Source organism: Abrus precatorius, unplaced genomic scaffold, assembly GCF_003935025.1.
Source record: "Abrus precatorius isolate BTA unplaced genomic scaffold, Abrus_2018 Scaffold7, whole genome shotgun sequence".
Taxonomy (NCBI): Eukaryota; Viridiplantae; Streptophyta; class Magnoliopsida; order Fabales; family Fabaceae; genus Abrus; species Abrus precatorius.
Window position 1 is genome coordinate 31,006,122 of NW_020874417.1, and position 18,681 is coordinate 31,024,802.

General features: G+C 30.6%; 2 protein-coding genes across 2 annotated transcripts; both read right to left on the reverse strand.

The window, feature by feature from the left end:
* Window positions 1–440: 440 nt before the first annotated feature.
* LOC113872060 (alpha-(1,4)-fucosyltransferase) lies at window positions 441–3,571 on the reverse strand. The gene is made up of 3 exons (XM_027509281.1): window positions 2,880–3,571; window positions 1,508–1,681; window positions 441–1,424 (listed from the first exon to the last, which is right to left on the reverse strand). Exons 1-3 carry the CDS (start codon window positions 3,351–3,353, stop codon window positions 858–860), a joined length of 1,215 nt encoding a protein of 404 aa, XP_027365082.1. The 5' UTR covers window positions 3,354–3,571; the 3' UTR covers window positions 441–857.
* Window positions 3,572–9,100: 5,529 nt separating this feature from the next.
* Window positions 9,101–12,714, reverse strand: LOC113871282 (sucrose transport protein-like). Its single transcript, XM_027508277.1, has 4 exons — window positions 11,051–12,714; window positions 10,047–10,110; window positions 9,897–9,940; window positions 9,101–9,805 (listed from the first exon to the last, which is right to left on the reverse strand). Exons 1-4 carry the CDS (start codon window positions 12,323–12,325, stop codon window positions 9,626–9,628), a joined length of 1,563 nt encoding a protein of 520 aa, XP_027364078.1. The 5' UTR covers window positions 12,326–12,714; the 3' UTR covers window positions 9,101–9,625.
* Between the last annotated feature and the right edge of the window lie 5,967 nt (window positions 12,715–18,681).

Genomic DNA, 18,681 nt, shown 5'->3' on the forward strand with positions numbered 1-18,681 from the left:
ATTTATTTTGTATTAACTCATCATATCATATAATCATTTGTGTACTAAAACCTTAGATAGTTGTGATCAGACTAATAAAATTATGTTAAAAATTCATAAGTAAAAAGATTCCCAACTATGTTAAAATTTATGTATTTTTTCTTCTCTTTTTTGTTTCTTTCTTTTTTTAATGTAGGTAAGATTCCAAGATTAAAATTGCAAAAGGCTTTTTTCTTCTCATCCTTAGTCAAAACCTTGTTATAATATGATCACCTAAAACCACACAATTCACAAACTTAGATACTGTACTCAATGTGATCACATAAAATCATACAAACAAACCTTGTCAGCTACTGGATACTCAGCTTCTTATTTTTATCCAATGTGAGATTTCTCTGCTCATACTTGACTTCAACATCCCATTACCAATTCGTACCACAAAAAAGCAACAACAGTTATAAATGTAACATTTACATTTTCCAATATATTATTGTCCCAAGTCATCCAATTCAATTTTCAGTAAGGTTTTGGTGCTTGCATTTCGTCCATGAATTGTCGTTGCAAGTTGACATATGCACGTGTTTCTCGAAAAATATACATCATCAACAAAAGACTAACACTAAGTGTAACCTAGATTAACTAGGTGGAGATAGCGTCAACCACTTTCTATCAGAAAAGGAGAAAAATAAAAAATAAAACAAATGGAATAATCCTTACAATTTCATCATCATCGCATGAGCTAAGCCTTTCTGATTTTGTGTCCTTTGTTGGTCCAATACTTACCTCAGTGAAACAAGCAGTGTGTGTGCCTCTGTACAGGTAGCAAGCCTAAATTCAATGTGTCAATCTGTGCCAACAAATTTAGCCAAAAACTCACATTAGCTTCTAGCATTTCTTCCCCCTTTTCTGCTAACAGCCTCACATAACCGGCACGGCAAGGTGTCGAGGCTCACGGCTCGTGTTTTTCCATAGTTACCTAGCACACCACACCTTCTCCATGCGTGGTATTCTGCATAGGCTACAGGATCATTAGCTACAGACTTCACATACGAAGCCAACTCTTCCAGAGAGCTGAATTTTCTACCATCAATTATTGAATGTGGAGGAACAAAATCCATGACATTTGGTGCACCAAAGTATATAGGAACGGCACCAGAGTCTAAGGCATAAAATAGTTTCTCCGTTACGTAACTTTCAATAAAAGTGTTCTCAATGGCAAGAACAAACTTGTAGTGAGACATGGCACAATGTAAATGATCCCACCATTTTGGTGTAACGTTGGCATCATTTGCACATTCAGGATAAAAAGAAAGAGCCATGTCTAGACCACCAACATTATTTAGGCACTTGCCAAATGAATGATGCGGCAGCAAGCCAAGGAGTTTCTTGGCAAGTTCATTCCTTTGAGAGAGACACCGCGATGAAGACCAATAAACAAGTATATCCTACAAGTGATAATATGGGATTAGGTTGCTATGAGTCTTACTTTATAATATGTCATTTAATATCCTCTGAATAAACTACTTACGCTGTTTTTATTATTAGAGACATGATAGTTTCGACCATTGTGAAATAGAGCACCAGCATAGGTTGACTGCACATCATCTTCAGCATGATAACTAATATATATATCCTCTCGGCCTGATCTCTTTCGGCCAGCTTCAAGATCCATGTATGCACGAAGCGGTTCTCCCATGTGCCTCTGAGATTAGAAAAATAAAAGGCATAACAAAGTGGTCCAAAGGCAATATCACAATATATGTTATTGGCAAAAGAATCTTGAAAGCCTAAAGCATATTCTGCAAGACAACCATGCATGAGAAACATTCGAGAAGGGTAGGCAATAAAATCATCTTGATTTAAAAAATAAGGAGACGGTGGGATTTTGAACAGCTTTTTAAATTTTAAAATAAAAAATGCTTATAAAACTCTTCTATAAAATGCCCTTGACATTAAAATAAAAAGTGCTTATAAAACTAAGTACAGGTTTTGATCCTTTACCGAAAATCCTTAACCTAATGCTTAGTAAAATAATCTGCCATTCAAGCTATGAAGGCACGACTATGGAAAAACCTTCCATATAGCAATGTTATCTCTTTCCAAACTTCTAGTTATTGATCAAAGGTTTACAGCAAAGGAAGAAAAAAATATTCTAGACTTAGTCAGTCTCTCAGTATAAGATGAAAAGGATATTTCTCCTTATCGTTATTGCAACCAGCTTTCCACGAATACCACTCCTTGTACTCCAAAACTACCATCGATGCATCATATTTCATATCACAGCTAGCTGTATTTGTAATATAATAACTTCCTTCTATTCATAAGAATGAATCTCAGCTCATCTATCTTCTCATATATATTTAAAAATCAGATAAATTTAGTCCAAATACGAAAAAAAAAAAAAAGTGATGCCCAATGCAAGTTATGCAAAGCCAGCATACTCGGTTACAATTTATGAACACATCCTTCTCGGCTAGCATATTGACAACTCAAATGTCCCAGATCCACTCCGAATCAAGTCCTCAACAACGACTTCACATCACTGAAGCTCAAACAAACTACGAACAGCAAAACCTCAGGAATTCTCACTATCAATGACTCATCCGTGAAAACTGAATAATTAATAAAAATCAAACTTCAAAAGAGACAATAACAGCGCAAGGATCACAAATCAAACTCTAGGTAAGAGCAGAGTAGATCACCTCGATGACTCTGCCAAAGCTTAGACACCCAAATTTCAAACATAGCACATCTAAATTCCAAAACAAACATTTCAATTCCAAAAGACCCAAATCATTGCCAACATAAAAATGCGATTGTGTTGACAAAACTAGTACACCCATTTGCAATTCCAACTAACACAACCAAAGCAACAAAACATTTCAACAAAAAAACCTTACCTGAGCCGGAGGCGTAGACGATTCAAACAACAAAGCATCAGGCTTGTCAGCAAGAACGGGCGATTTGGTCCACAAACAGCTCAACCCACAAGAGCAAGAGTACAAGTTATCCAAATTATCAGGAATCCAAGTCCACCCTTTGACGAAAACGCTAACATGGTTAAGTTTCAAGCCCCCACAAGCGGAATCACCGCCAAACTCCTGTAAAGAAGCGACCTTTGACCGGTTAAGGGGCACCCCATTTGGTTTTTCCCTGAACCGAACACAACCCACTTGCGAATCCCATTTTCTGAAGGCACCGACCAGATCGGTGAAGGGTTCTGAAGTGTGTGGCGTTATAGGGCGGCTAATGGGTGGGAGGGAAGAGGAAACGGAGGGGATGTGGAAGAAACCGGTGAGGAAGAGAAGGAAGAAGGTGAAGGCAAGCATGATTGTGACGGTGATGGTGTTGATGGGTTTGGGAGGAAGGAGCATGGTGGAAGGAGATGAATGGTGTTCTTCTATCTCTCTGTTGAAGAGAGAGAAGACATGGGGATGGGAATGAAGTGCAACGACTCAGTAGTTGGTTGGTCTCCTCTTCGACTCTATAACACGTTTGGATTCACCTTAAAATCGTTTAAACGGAGATCCATTTCAAACGTGCACTTTGGTTTTGTGTCAAAAACAAGTAGGCTTGAGTTTACTTTGACGCTGCATTGTCCTCGAACTCGCGTTTCATATATCAATATTTCAACAATCACGGATTTCGATCGTTTTTTAATATGCAGTTATATGGTACTTTTCAAATGGGCTTCTTAACTGAGGGAAAATCGTTCCAGAACAGGTTATAACGCGTGGATCCAGTGCAAATTTATTTTTGTCGTCACATGTTAGGGATTACTGATTTGTCAGAATAATTTTAAAAAACAAAATATTTACATAATGTGAAATTTAAACTAAATTACTTTTATAAAATATAAAATAAATTTATTTAACCTTTAAATAATTTTATATTATTTATTTGATAATTTATATTAAATTTCATGTAATTTAAATAATTTATATATTTTCGTTAAAATAAAGTGATGTGATAAAATATTTAATAATATTTTAAAATCAACTGTAAAAAGTTAATTGTGTATGTTACAAAAAATTATTAAATAAAATAATTGCGTAAATTTAACGATTAGTATTAAAAAAAATCTAATTCTATTATTTAATTTAAATTTTCAATTACTAATATCGATTTAATACATCAAAAATCTGTTCAAATAATATAAGTATTTCATTATTCTTCTTGAAATTAAATGAATATAAATATTTTATAAATACTTTTTGGGTTGAATAACTTTTTTACCTTGTAATGATAATAAGTTCTTTAACTTTTGATTTTAGTAACTATTACGTTTTTGAACGAGATCATATTTTCAAAAGATTATGTATATTTTTTATTCTCTTTGAAGTTAACAAACCATGATTTGAGAGTATTTTTCTTGAACGAGTTTTTTTTTTTTTAAGAATATCTATAATTTGTATTAAAAATTAATTTAAAAAAATTGTCTTATTAGTAAAAATGATAATTTATTTATTTGTCAAAGTGATGTTTTTATTTTAAAAAAACAGTGTGATTGGCTCCATTTTTTTAAAAGACTGAACTGTTATTTTACTCGATATGAGTTTCATTTGCACTTTAGTTGGGATCCTTTTAGTTGAAAAATCAACATGACAAGGATAAAGTGAACTCATTCGGTCCATTCATAATTTTAAAAAGCATTTGCATCGATAAATATTGAAATAGTCTAAAAAAATACATTGTTTCTAAAATTCATGAATTTATTTTTCTTTCTTAACTCTTTTTTTTCTTCTATTTTGTGCTGGGAAAAGGCTTAAAAAAGGAAGGTAAAACACGAAACCAACTTTTTACTGATCAAGTTTTTTATCCTTATACATATTGTTCATATATCAGTAAGAGTGAGTTTATTTTCATTAATTTTTAAGTAATTTTGTTTAAAATATTTGTTGTTCTTATAATCATAATGATAATAAAAGGTGGGGTGAGGATATTTTGAAATTTGATTCACAATCCTCAGTTGATTATTTGTCAAACTTGTCCCTCCTTTAATTTTGAAGCCCTTTCAACAACATGGCAAAAAGACTTGCTTGATCAGGAATTTATTTCATGTTTAGGCTTTATCGTAACATAGAGAAAAGCTTACTTGTTGACAAGGGAGTTTGTGGTGGGTGAGTTGTTGTTTGTAAGGTGAGTAGTAAAAGAATAATTGGGTGGAGAAGAAGGGAGAGTTTTTGGGAATTTAAAAGCAACATCATTAAGATATTGATAACAAAAATGGCAAAAATAAAAATAAAAATAAAAATTGTTGATGTCATATTTTGTCCTGAAATGTTTACAAAGAAAAATACAATTTAACTAAGTTTAGGTTTAAGTCAAAATTTCATAAAATTATTAATTATTCAATATTTTTTTCTGATTTTAATTATGTGTATATTAAATTAATTTATATATTCACAAAACTTGTACTGTATTAGTATTTTTAAGGTTAGATTTTTTTTATTTTTTATTTTTGAAATAGGATAATGAATTGACCGGTTTTTGAAAAATAGAAAGGTAACTTTTTTACGTATAAACCAACTATAATTCAGTTAAGGTATTAAATTATATGATAGTATAATTGCATAAACCGACTATAATTTACTCTAAAACTATCAAAATAATGGTATTTCTTTTGGATCTAAAAATAACAATAATTGTCTTTTGGTGGACGGTGAAAGGTAACACGGGCCCATATTATAAAAATAATGCCTCCTTTGTTGAAGTAAAAAATGCAAAAGGCCCAAGGGAACGTGAACCGAACCTACTTACCTACAGGCAAAGCTGAACGAAATGGACCATACAACCCAAGATTGGGTAAAGAGATTCTCAATGTAAACCCAACAATCCCAGAAGTCTGTCAAAAAAGTAAAATCCACTAGGGCCCAAACATGAGGCCCGAAACTGATTAGCCAAGAAACATGCTAAGGGTGGCCTCTTTATTTAAGTTTTTGTTGGGTTTTTTTCAACATCATGCTGTTGTTGATATTGCACTGCAAGATTGATGCGAAGTTATAATTCAAAATAAAAACCAATTTAAAAATGGTTATTATAATATTAAATTATAATGTTTTAATTTTCACTCAATCCATATGTTTTATTATAATGTATTAATAATTAAGTTAAAATTTCGTATGCATCGAAATTAAATTTAAAAAATAAATTAAAAATGAGCATCAATATGCGTATACAACATTGATTCTTGATATAAACGTCCTCCATGTATCATTTTAGGAAGTGTTACAGTTAATTGAATTCATTTTCTTAAAACTTTACTTTAGAGTTAGTTTTTGAAGGGTAACTGAAAGAAGATAAATACTTTCATCATGATTATTCTTATTTTTTAAATAAAAAAAGAATTTATTTATTAATCTTCCTTATTTTTTATTTTTTCCCTTTTCTTTCCCTTCCTTTTTTTTTCTTTGAATAAAACTTAAAAAGTTGTTTGAATGTTCTTTTTAAGAGGAGAATTTTTTTTTAATAATTAACTCTTGTTTAATAATTAAAAAAAAAGAGAAATGATAAAAAAATTTCTTTTAAATTGTCTAAAGTTTTCTTGAATTTAATTTTTAAAATTTATTCAAATTGGAGGGTTAAATTTTAAATATTCAAATAAAAAAATGATTTAACTCTTGTTCCTTTTTTTTTTTTTTCTTTCACTTATCCTTTAAATTCTTTTTTTTGTTCTTCCTCTAAACTTTTAAACAGAGTCTAAATATGCAGGTAAATATAAAAGACTTAGAGGGGTTGATATTTAATAAACATATACACTCTCAACTTTTATCCTTCAAGTTGTATGTATCACTTCATTAATTTTTTACAAATTTAAACCATAAGTTAATTAATCATAATTAAAATGTGATTATATTAAATTTAAAAAATTGCATAATAATTTAGTTCTTTAAGATGCAAAATATTATTACATTTTTATTTATAAAATATTAAAGTGCTAATATAAAAAATTTAAACAATAATCAAGCAATAAATCAATTTTTTAGACATTTTTAATAATAAAAATGTAAATAATTAATATAATGATATTTTAAACATTTTAATAATTATTTTTACAGCTAAAAATTTAAATAAACAAATACATCAACATAAATATATATATATATATTTTTCTTAACCACAAGTATTTTCTACTACAATTTTGTTTGAATTGAATAAGATCATTATGCACAACAAATGTCTCATTCCAAGTAAATTTAAAAAAATAATGTAAATTAATTCATTATTTTGCGTGTTCTACTTGACTAAGGACGTGGAGACAAAATATTGAAAAATATAACTCATTCAATGACTTTGAATGCTGAATATAATATGTAGAGAGATGGGTAATCTTAGGGTGAAAAATGTTAATAGTAAGATTGTGGCTGGAAATGAGTTTGTGGGTTGGGAGCTCAGCAGAAAACAGTAAAAGATCGGAATCTGATGCTGTCTTGTGAAATGTCATTCGCTGGGTTCCACTCACTCATATAAAGTGTCAGAGACTAACTACATTTTCTAATCTTGGCTCAGAAGTTTCCTATACCTACTTATCCCTTTTTATTTGTACACCAAAAATAACTTTCTTATTTATAAATTCCTTATTTTTAATTCTTTTGATTGAATTCAAGTATTCAAAATAGTAACAATTCTTGAAGATGTAAAAGTGTATTGATTTTTCTAATAATAAATATTAGTTACTTTAAATGCTTAAATTTACTTTTAAAAGTTGAGATTTTGAAACAAAGGATTTAAGTGAGATTTTGTGTGAAAATTTGGTGTTTTTTTTGTTATTTTACTGAAAATATTTTTAAATTAATATAAGATTATATTATAAAAAATATAAGCATAGTTTTTGCAATAAAATATTTTTAAGAGAGATGAAAATCTAATATTTTCATAAAAATGGATTTATAGCCATATTATTGAAAATATTTTAAAAGATCTTTTAAGCACATCAAACATAAATATTCTGAGAAATCATGATTCTCAAGAATGAAAAAAGATTTTACATATTAAATTGAGGAGCTAAGGCCTAAGAGGCAACATGTGTCCTCTGCCACAGTAGAAGCACTGAATTAAGCATCAAAACCATTTGGTTTATTGATTGCATGGCACGGCACTTTATTTTATTTTGGCTACGGAAAGATTATTGTATAAATCTTGCATGCATTAGGTTTTTATATTAAATTAATTAACAATTCAAACATAATTTATTTTACAGCAAACAGTTACATAAATTTTAACTATAAATGTTGGAAAGTGATAATTATAAATTTATTAATAAATTTAATACACATAACATGCTTAGGCAAGTTCAAGTCAAGTCTCAGCAACAGCAAGATTGTGCTTGAACGGACATCAGTTACTAAGTTCGAGTACAGAGTATGTTGGAGGAAGATTCGTCAATTTCTCCTCTTTTGCCAAGTTCATCATCACTTGTCGTGACATCAAAGTAGAAAGCAATTTTGAGTCTTGCTTCATTAACAATTTATGTATCCTCACCAATCACACCTAATTTAGCAACATCACTGCCATTGCTAAAACAAAGTGTGGCAGTGGTTGGACTTTTGCAGCGTCCCCCACCTCACTCTCTCTAATTAAAAAAAAACGTGGTACTGATTCTTACACGTTCCAAATACGTTATAAAATTAAATTTAAGTGAGATAGCTTGATATTCTTAGAAAGCTATGACTACAAGCTTTTGGATAATTAGTATATTTGCAGGCTAAGTTGGAATTTTTGGCTCTTCAATCTCCTTTTAGGAGCTTATCCGATAATTGGTAACCATGAAGCCTGCGTGTTGGTTTCCTACGTTTATTTGTCTAATTACAGTTTGGTTAAACGATATTCCTTCTTCCATTCTGATTGGGATGGGCTGAATTAATTGGTGTAAAAATTGTTTGTACCAGTCCTTGTAAGAACTTACAAGAAGCTAGTAAGTAATGAGAAACAAACCCAAGACTTTAACTTCTGAACATAAATCAAGAAGAATTCCTGAATTAGATTGTGTTCATTAATAAATTTGTTTAACCATGTAGTCGATTTTGATTGAAAACAATGGGGAGGAAGGGGAATATGTGGCACTGATATTGAGTTCACATCACTGTTCTGCTAGTATTGAGCTGTACACAACTTCTTTACCATAAAATAGTATCAATTATTTATAGAATTTAATGACAAAAGAAAAAGATTCTAAAATAAACACAAGTCTTGCTTTGGCTATGATGGAGATAAGAGAGAATGTTATTATTATAGTACTAATAATCACTAGAGAAGACAATGGAAAGTAAGTGGGGAATAGGAAAGTAGCTGGTCCAATTCAGCCCACATATATTATTAATGGATTAACCATCCATGCATGCTTACTTCAATCACTACATTCCCCCGAGCACCCAAAATATACCAACTAGTATATAAATAAAGACAGGGCTGGGTCCTGCTTGAACAGGGTTATGTACAGCCACATCAAACTTTACAATTAAAATGACTGTTATTAGTCATTGATGCCACAAAAACGGCAATTGTAGCATTTGTTGGGACCTAAAAGCCTTATACACAACGGCTTCAAACAAAAAAAAAGTAAAAGAAAAGAAAGCGTTCTCCTTTTTCCATATTAAACACTGGGACAAAAAAGAGAGATGATGATGAAAATGTTCCATTCCACTGATTAATGGAACCCTCCTCCGGCTGCGGTGGCAGCTTTGGCCAAATCCGGCGGCGGAGATGGCAGCAGAATTATGGATAGAAGCCCACTGGCCGCAGCCGCCACAGCACCCACCACAAACGCTGGCAAGTTTCCACCACCAAACAGAGCATCCCATGGTCCACTCACCACAGACACCACCATCTATATAAAATACATAAGTACTCACAGTTAGCCAATAATTAACAATAAAAACATATGATTAAATTAAGTGGAAAAACAATTTAGTTCTGACCTGTGGTATGACAATTGCAAGATTGAGAACTCCTAGAGACAACCCTGAAATTTTTTAACAAAAGACAAAGGTTATGCATTTTTTGTTTAAGATGACCAATTATGCATATTCAGTAAAATTGCTTAATGAAGTGAGTTATGATTGTCTTACCCTGGCCTGCCCCTGAGGTGCTGGAGAATATTGATGCCAAAGCAAATGGGATGCTGTAAGTAATCTGAAAAGATGCACAAAGAAAGCATTAGGTTACTACTGTATCTTGTAGAATAAACCTTTTTGACTTTTGTTTTGTATGCTTTTCCACCTTTAATCCTTTATTTTTTTTTAAAATAAATGGATAAGTGAAGGCAGAAGTGAAGAAGTAGGTTTGTATTTTAAACAAATAGCATCACGGAAAAGCTAAGCTGTGTTTGCAAATTGCATTGCAAAAGTTAAATACATTAAATACAATAATCACGGAGTATAAACTGTGACCTGAAACTTTGGATGGTATCTTTTATTTTATTGATAGGATAAAATCAGGATAGTAGCCCCTGGCTCTGCATCTTGATTCCAAAATTAATCTATTAATGTCATGATTGGCATGCTATTTATTAGTATTTGCAATTAAATAGACTGTTCATCATTAGAGGGAATCACAATCAAGGAAAAGCAAAAAAAACATGAAAACAAATTGATCATTGTCTATTCCAGTTGAAACAAAAGCAACGGTCAAGCAAAGTATTTATTTTCTCAAAGTAGAGTCCAAATAAAAATTTGTCGAATTAGAAACAGAGTCCACATTTTAAAAGAAAAATAAGGAGTATTGTTTCGTATTTACTGAGGGGGGCCCAGCGCACTGCAGTATCAACCGCACAAAAAACCAAGGAAAATCTTGGGAGATCGTAAATTCACATGGCTAATTCATGCATGGCGAGTGACCGACTCCATTCTAATTTTTGTTTAAACAAAAGGAGTTAAAGTGTTTTAACTTTTCCCCATTTTCTTCCAGTAACACAAATTATTTGTCCTTTATTCTTCTTGTCCACCGCCCACCAGCAATCAAATATGTAAATTCAAAGTACATATCCATAAAAAAAATTTGAAACCGTAGAAATGAATAGGGATATTTTAATAAAGATAATTATGAAATAATAAGAAATATTTGAAAAGCGTACCGCAAGAGGGATTCCAAGGACGGAAAAGAGAGCCAACGCGCCGGCCTTCACGCCGCCGGGAGGAGGAAGAGGGTCGGATTGGCCAGGAGCGAAGTGGCGAGAATGCTCGGCCAACTTGGTGACCAAAACGGTCATGGCCAAACAAATAGCCAGCAAGAAGTTAACAATTCCCCACAACCTCTTCACGCCCCCAACCCCACGCGCGAGGATCTCCACGCCCAACGACGTCACACCGAGCACAACAGAATTCAACATGAGGCCCAAAGCACCCGCGCGCACGCCCTTATCGTAGGCCTTACCTTCTCCAACCTTTCCCCCGTACACCTCTCTCCCCATCCAATCTGTGTCAAAAAGCAAGAAAGGGAACCATGCAATCCAATTCAGACACGTCACCAACAGAAGGATCCACATGGGTCTCTGAAGCTCCCGAAATGCACCAAATAACTGCCCAAAACAAGGCATGCCTCCACGTGACCCACCACCGTCCTCCTCAGTTTCCGCGTTAACGTTCTTCTCTCGTGAGAGCGTTTTCTCCTTCACGTAGGTCATGGCCGCGGTGGCAAGCACCAAGAGAAGCGCAATGGAGAGGAAGAAGCAGCTCTTCAAGTTCGCACAGTAGACGTCACAGGCCTTCGTTTTCGTGAAGGGGAACACGTGGTGGAGGCCGCTGTAGGAGCCGGCGGCATAACCGAGGACGTTGCCGACTGCCATGAAGAAGGAGAAGAAGGCGTTGGCGGTTCTGGTTTTGCGGTGGTCGCCGGCGGCGAGGTCGGCGAGGAGGGCACGGCAGGGGCCCTGGAGCATGTTGTTGGCGACGTCGAGGATCCAGAAACCCACGACAAAGATGGCGATGGCTCGGGGGCGGGTTTTCTTAGCAAGGGAGTCGCCGAACGAGTGGCCGAGGTCTGCGGCATAGCCGATGAGGAAGACGGCGATGGCGACGGCAAGAGCGCCGGCGGCAATAAAGGGACGTCGGCGACCAAAGCGGGAGGTGCAGCGGTCACTGTGGTAGCCGACTATGGGCTGGACGAGCATGCCGGAGATTGGGCCGCATAGCCAGATGAAGGCGGCCCAAGTGTGAGGGATGCCAAGCAACTGGACGTATGGAGTCAACAGGGAGAGCTGTAGGGCCCACCCGAATTGCACCCCGGCAGCTATGGAGGCCACCACTATTATTTTCCGGAGAGGACTGGGCTCTGTGGCGGGATCCTCCAGGTGTAGTGAAGATGGCTTTGTTGGATTGTTGTTGTGTTTGGTGGCAGGGAGAGGTTCCATGGTGTGATAGAGTTAGCTTGGGTTTGTGTTTCTTGTTGTGTGTTGTGGGAGAGCGTTGGTGGGTTTTATAATGGGGGAGGGGGGCAGTTGCATGTAATGGAGAATCTGATGACTTTCAGAATTGAGTAGAACAGTGTGTGTGTGTGTGAATGGTTGGGTTTTTTTGGATATGGTAATTGTTGGTGTGTTAATTAGAGGCCTTTGCCTTATCCGTTTGGGTTAAAGTCTGGGTGCGTGGACTTGTGTTTTGTTGTGGGGGAGGGTCATTTATTGTGGGTTTCCTCTTTTGAGACTGCTGTAAATTCGCCTTGTCACAGCTTGGACGAAACTTTTATGGACCAGTACCATCCTACCAACCTCACTCACTTCCCTCTTTCTTACCATAAAATGCATCTTCTTTGACTTTCCCCTCCCTTTTGCTAAGAAACACAAACAATCATTAACCAAATTATGTGCATTTTTTATTAAGTTATAAATATAAATATATATTTTTAAGAATAATTAAGAACATTTAACAAATTGTATTTAATGCTCCCGACACTAATTTGCAAGGACAACAGTATAATACTCCTATCATGGGTAGATTCTAGCTGATCATGGGAACCAAAAAGTTGGCATGATAAGGGTCGGTACTCGAGATTATACCAGAGAAGAGTAACTTCTTCCCTGACTGGAAATTGGGTACAGGAGTATAATGCAGTTATGGTGTAATTATTCGTGAAAGTTGAAAATATGGTCAATTAATAAGCTTTGAACAAATTAGGTGTGCATAACAATCAACGCTGCTTATCTAAGTTTAGCAGGGGAATAATATAAAATTTGTACATCTCAGCAGGGACTTGGATTGAGTGTCAATTAAAATATTATAGATTATTTATGGTGCAAATTCTAAAAAACACACATATATACACTCTACAGTATGGATTGTGTATTCAAGACAGTAGCTTACACTGTACACATAACTGGCTCAATTGGGGAAAATTTTAAGGTGTGCACAGTTTAATTTCAAGCATTAGTTTAAAATACAGAACAAATTTAACTATAAATCAATTACGCGTTGCACTAAGAATGCACGTCAAATAAACTGAATGGAAGACACTCAATAATGAGTCAACAGTCTCTTGTTTTTGTTTTTCTTCAAAAGTAATAACTTCCCCTGCCGGAGGAGAGGGGTTTGGTTCATTCCGTAATATTGGCCGCCCAAAACTGAAACCGTTTGTGTTGGTGGCACCGAGACAAACCCTGAGATCGATTATGTAATGATACTTGGTAATGGGAAAATAATACTAACTACTCTTTAAAACAAATTATGTAATGACTAATTTTGTTTGTTTGAGAGGTGGTGGCCAGTCCCAAAAAGTCTATAATTGTTTGGATTAAATTGATTATGGAAAAATATATATAAAAATCTGAATGAGTTTCCATTTTTATCAAACTATTTGTTAAATGTTGATCACTTTTAAATAATATAATTAAACATATAGTTTAGTATTAATGTAATAAACCTATATTTTGCTAATTGGTAAAAAGGTAAAAAACTTAGGATCATTTAATGCCACAAGGGAAGAAATATAGAGAAAAATTAACTGGTAAGTTGTGAATCCAACGTAATTATATTTGAATAATACTCTAAAAATGTAACTTGATAAGTTGGCCCTCTTCTCACATCAATTGGGTACTGAAGTTTCTAAAGATCTTTGTACAAATTGGTAGGTTATATCCATGACAAGATGCATTCTACCCAGCAAACTATTTTAAAAGCTTAATATAAACAATGATTTATCAAACTAGTGTACATTTAATGTTTACCCGGTTTGAAATCAAGCATTAAAGTGCATGAGTTATAATTTCTTTTCTTATTACGTGTTGTACTGCTCAAATAATAGACTTTTATTAATAATTTCTTTATTATTAATAAAAGTCTATTATTTAAAAGGTTAAACATTAAATACTGTTCAAATAATAGACTTTTAATTTTTAATTATATGTATATTATTGATATTTAATTAAAAAAATTGACACTATATAATAAAAATATCATTTTAAAATAAATAATTTAATTTTATTAAGCATTTGTATTTTGATGCATATTTTTATAATTATAAATTTAAATTTAAATTAATTTTTAGAATTTATCATTTAAAATAATTTATAACATATATATGATTATTCATAAAATATAGAATTTTATTTTAATTATTAAATTACATTGATCTAAAATAAAATATTAGTGTATTAGATTGTTAGTAAACTAGTAGTTGCATAAATTATAATAATTTTCTATAAAATAATTTAAAAATATAAAATGACCATCTTTATCATATTTTGTGAAAAAGAAAAAAAAAAAAAAAGAACGAATCGGATTCGCAAAAGTAATAAAATTAAAAAGGAATGCGAGCTTTGATGAGAAAAGTTGGTCGTAAACCCACCGACACACTTTGACTAGTGGACCCCAGCAACCGTCTACAATGAAGAAACTGTGCCAAACACGACGACGACGTATTAATTTGATGCCGTCATCCTTTGCCAAAAATATGTGTGTCAAAGTGCATCAATTTTTTTAATAAGTATTCTCTATGTATTATATGATGATGATGAAGAACAATGCAGAGTCGTGTTTATCTTTTATATTTTAATCCACTCTTCATTTCTCTACCTTTATATTCTTCTTCTTTAGATAATTTGATACATTTACACACACTTTGCATTCCACCAAATAATAATAAAAAAAAAAACACATACTTTACCCAAAGTATAACATATGAAATTGAAAAAGCAAGGAAAATTAAGAGTAACTGGTTAATCTTAAATAAAGATGGCATCAATAATTTCACATAGTTGGTTCAATGAAAATTTCTTGAATAATGAAATATAATAATGAGTAGAATTTAATTTGAAAATGCAAATTATATAAGTTGAAGTATTTATAATTTTTTAAATTGTCATTTCAATTCAATTTAATTTATAAATGATCAATATAATATATAAATAACAGTTTAAATTAATAAATAGTAGTTCATTAGCATCATGAATGTACACTAAAAAAAGTAAAGTTCTATTAAAAAATAAACAACTAATAATAATAAAATTTTATTAAAATAAGAAGTATTTAATGTATTTTTATAATTTCAATACAATAATTATAAAATATTTTTTATAAAAACTTTCTAGAATATTTAAATTCAGCCCTTTAGAGTTAAAGTTAATAAAATTAAAAAAATATCACATCTTAGTAATAAAGTATTAATGGTTAGCTTTATTTCTTTCAAGGTAGATGTTGTTTAACAAAATCAAATTGCAGGTAGAGACCTAAAGTCTATGCAAATAGTATAAACTATTGATAATATACATTAGTGTTTTAAAATTTTGTTTATATTGATAGTATAATTTTTATTTACTCTATCATTTAATTTAAAATTTATAATAATTTAAAATTTTATTTAATGTGTATTTTAAATAATTAGTTATATACAAACTATACATGTGTTTGAAAAAACCATTTCAATTGACTAAAAGCTCATTTTATTAATTAAAAAATTTACTTTGTAACAATAATTTCTATTTGGTAAGGTAACTAAAATAAGTGGTTATTAACATTTTCTTTTATATGTTATTAACATTTTTTAACACTACTTTAACTTGTATTTTTTATAAGTGTTAATTTTAACCAACAAATTAAAAGTAATTTTTTTTTACTTTTGTTTATATTATTTTCAAATAAATTTTCTCTTTATCTCTTCAATTTATGAAACTTCACTACTTTTATTTCTTTTATGTTAAACTTTCTAAATTTATTTTATTATTAAATTTTATTAAAATAAAACAAAATCATTAAAATAATAAATTAATTAATTAATATGATCTCATTTTATTTAACAAAATATTTGAAAACATAACAAAATTTGAATTATTATTTTAAAGAACATATAATTATCAAAATTTAAAGTCTGAACTGAAAAATAATTATGATCTTATCTAATATTTTATATTTATTATTTGATTTAATAAATAATATTATTAAATACGTTTAACTGATCAATTAATTAGTTATCATTTTTATCTTTTAACTTTGAATATTTACTTTTCAACTAACTTTTTTAACTTCTAATTAACTTATCAATTAGTATGATACATCATATTATTGATGTAGGGTATAGTTTCTAAGCTAATAGTTCAGATTTTATTGGATAAAATTTATATTTCTAAGAGTAAGCTTAACGGCTAAATAAATTTATCTAAAGCAAAGAGATACATACATAAAGTAAAAAATAAAATATGTTTATTATTAATTTAAATGTTTTATAAATATAAATAAATATAATTTAATGGGTAAATATAATCTTAATTATATATATATATATATATATATAATCTTTTATGAGGAATTAAATTTTAAAATAAAATAAAAAATGATTTTTTATTTGTTTTGTAAAAAAATAGAATAACATTTCAATGAAATTTTATTTTATAAATGTTTAATATGATTTTTCATGTATTTCAACAAATTTTATGATAAAAAATTGTTATTTATTAATTTTTAATCAATACTTCAAGATAATTTATAAAATTAATTATATTTTTAATTCTTGTAAAATATTACCGGTATTTTTATTTGTCTGTCTAAAATAGAATAAGTTTCACAAACTAAATAATCTAATTATTTTATTAAATTTATTTGCTATTTTTTTCTTTATTAATGAATCATTTTATGATTCTTGAATTGCTCAAATAATATAAATATTTATATAAATAAAATATCATTAATAGAAGAATCACAATTAATATTTTTAAAAAAATTTCATATCAATTGATAAATAAGATTTTTTAAACGATAAATAAAAATAAAAAGATAATAATTTAAAATATAATAGACTATTTAAGATTAGGAGTAGTATTACATGTAGAATAAATGTTTTTATTTGTTTGTCAATTATTGCAATTAATAACAACAAGTAAGGATCATTGACTTGGAAGGTGTACAGGAGATGAGGTCATGAGGCCACTGCATGGCACATTCAATTCAATTCAATTCAATTTATATCATCAGAGGGTGCCTTGATAAACGCACCCTTTATTCATACTGATCCCTCTCCTATGTTTCATCAAAACAAATATTTCAATTTCAAATTTTTTAATTTATACTAGAAATAAATAATAAATAATAATTTTTAAAATATTACTATTATATGTTGAGATATAAAATTTTAAGTACGTAGACTAGCAATAAATCAAAACTAAAAAAAAAGTTTTAAATAAAATTATTTTTATTTAAAATAATGTGCTATTCCATTCTGATCGTTTTATAGTGTATGGTGCAAAGATTAAGAAAATCTTGAAGTCTAGAAATATAAAAACACATAAACTAAAATATTTCATCTATTATTTTGTATATGTCCTTATGAAATTAAAAATGTATTTTTTTATAATTTAAAATTTAAGATAATATTAATAATTTTTTGTCAACTTCAGTTTTTAAAATTAAATTTAAACATTTAAAATTAATAAATTTTTATTGAATAAAAACATTCATTATACACTTAAGCCAAATATAAATAATTTTTTTATGAAAATAAAGTATTTATTATGTAAAAGATACAATAGAATTATTCAATGTATGCTTTTCAAGCAATATAAAGTATTATATAATATATGACTGAAAGAATCCATTTATAAACAATTTGCTGTTAGACTAGGGTGGTTAATTAAATTAAACAAATACACGATCATTTAAAAAAAAAATAGAGAGAAGAAAATAATATTCACGCCATTAATCAATAGTTAAGCACAATGATCTCTAGTGTACAGTCGATTTATATAGTTAACTAAAACTAATTTCAACAAATTTCTTATCCAAATTAAAGACATCAAATTTAATATTGATAGACACTAGATAGCTACCAAAATTATCACAATGTTCGAGCGAACAACAGCTAAGGGCAGCTAGCTATACACTGACAAGAGAACAAAAACACCATAAATTAATTCACGAAGTCATGATCATGCCATTGATTTATTTATGGTTTTATAAAAAATCATAGTTATTTTTTCGATGAATAATTCTCCTGGAGTAAAATATTTGTTGTACTTAAATTCCAAACTAAACATTAAACTAGACAAGTCTTATGGGCTGGAATATTTTGCCAGAGAGAGCATAGATCAGAAGCCTTACAATATTGAGTAAATTAATGTTAATCAAATTCAGACATTCAGATTCCTCAACACGTGGGTACATAAAAGATCAATAATCTGAACGTGCTTCAGTTTAATGAGGATTCTGACATATTTAGAGTACTGGTTGTCACGGAGGAGATTATGGCAATAAGAAATTGACGTTATTATTATTATAGTGGAATTGA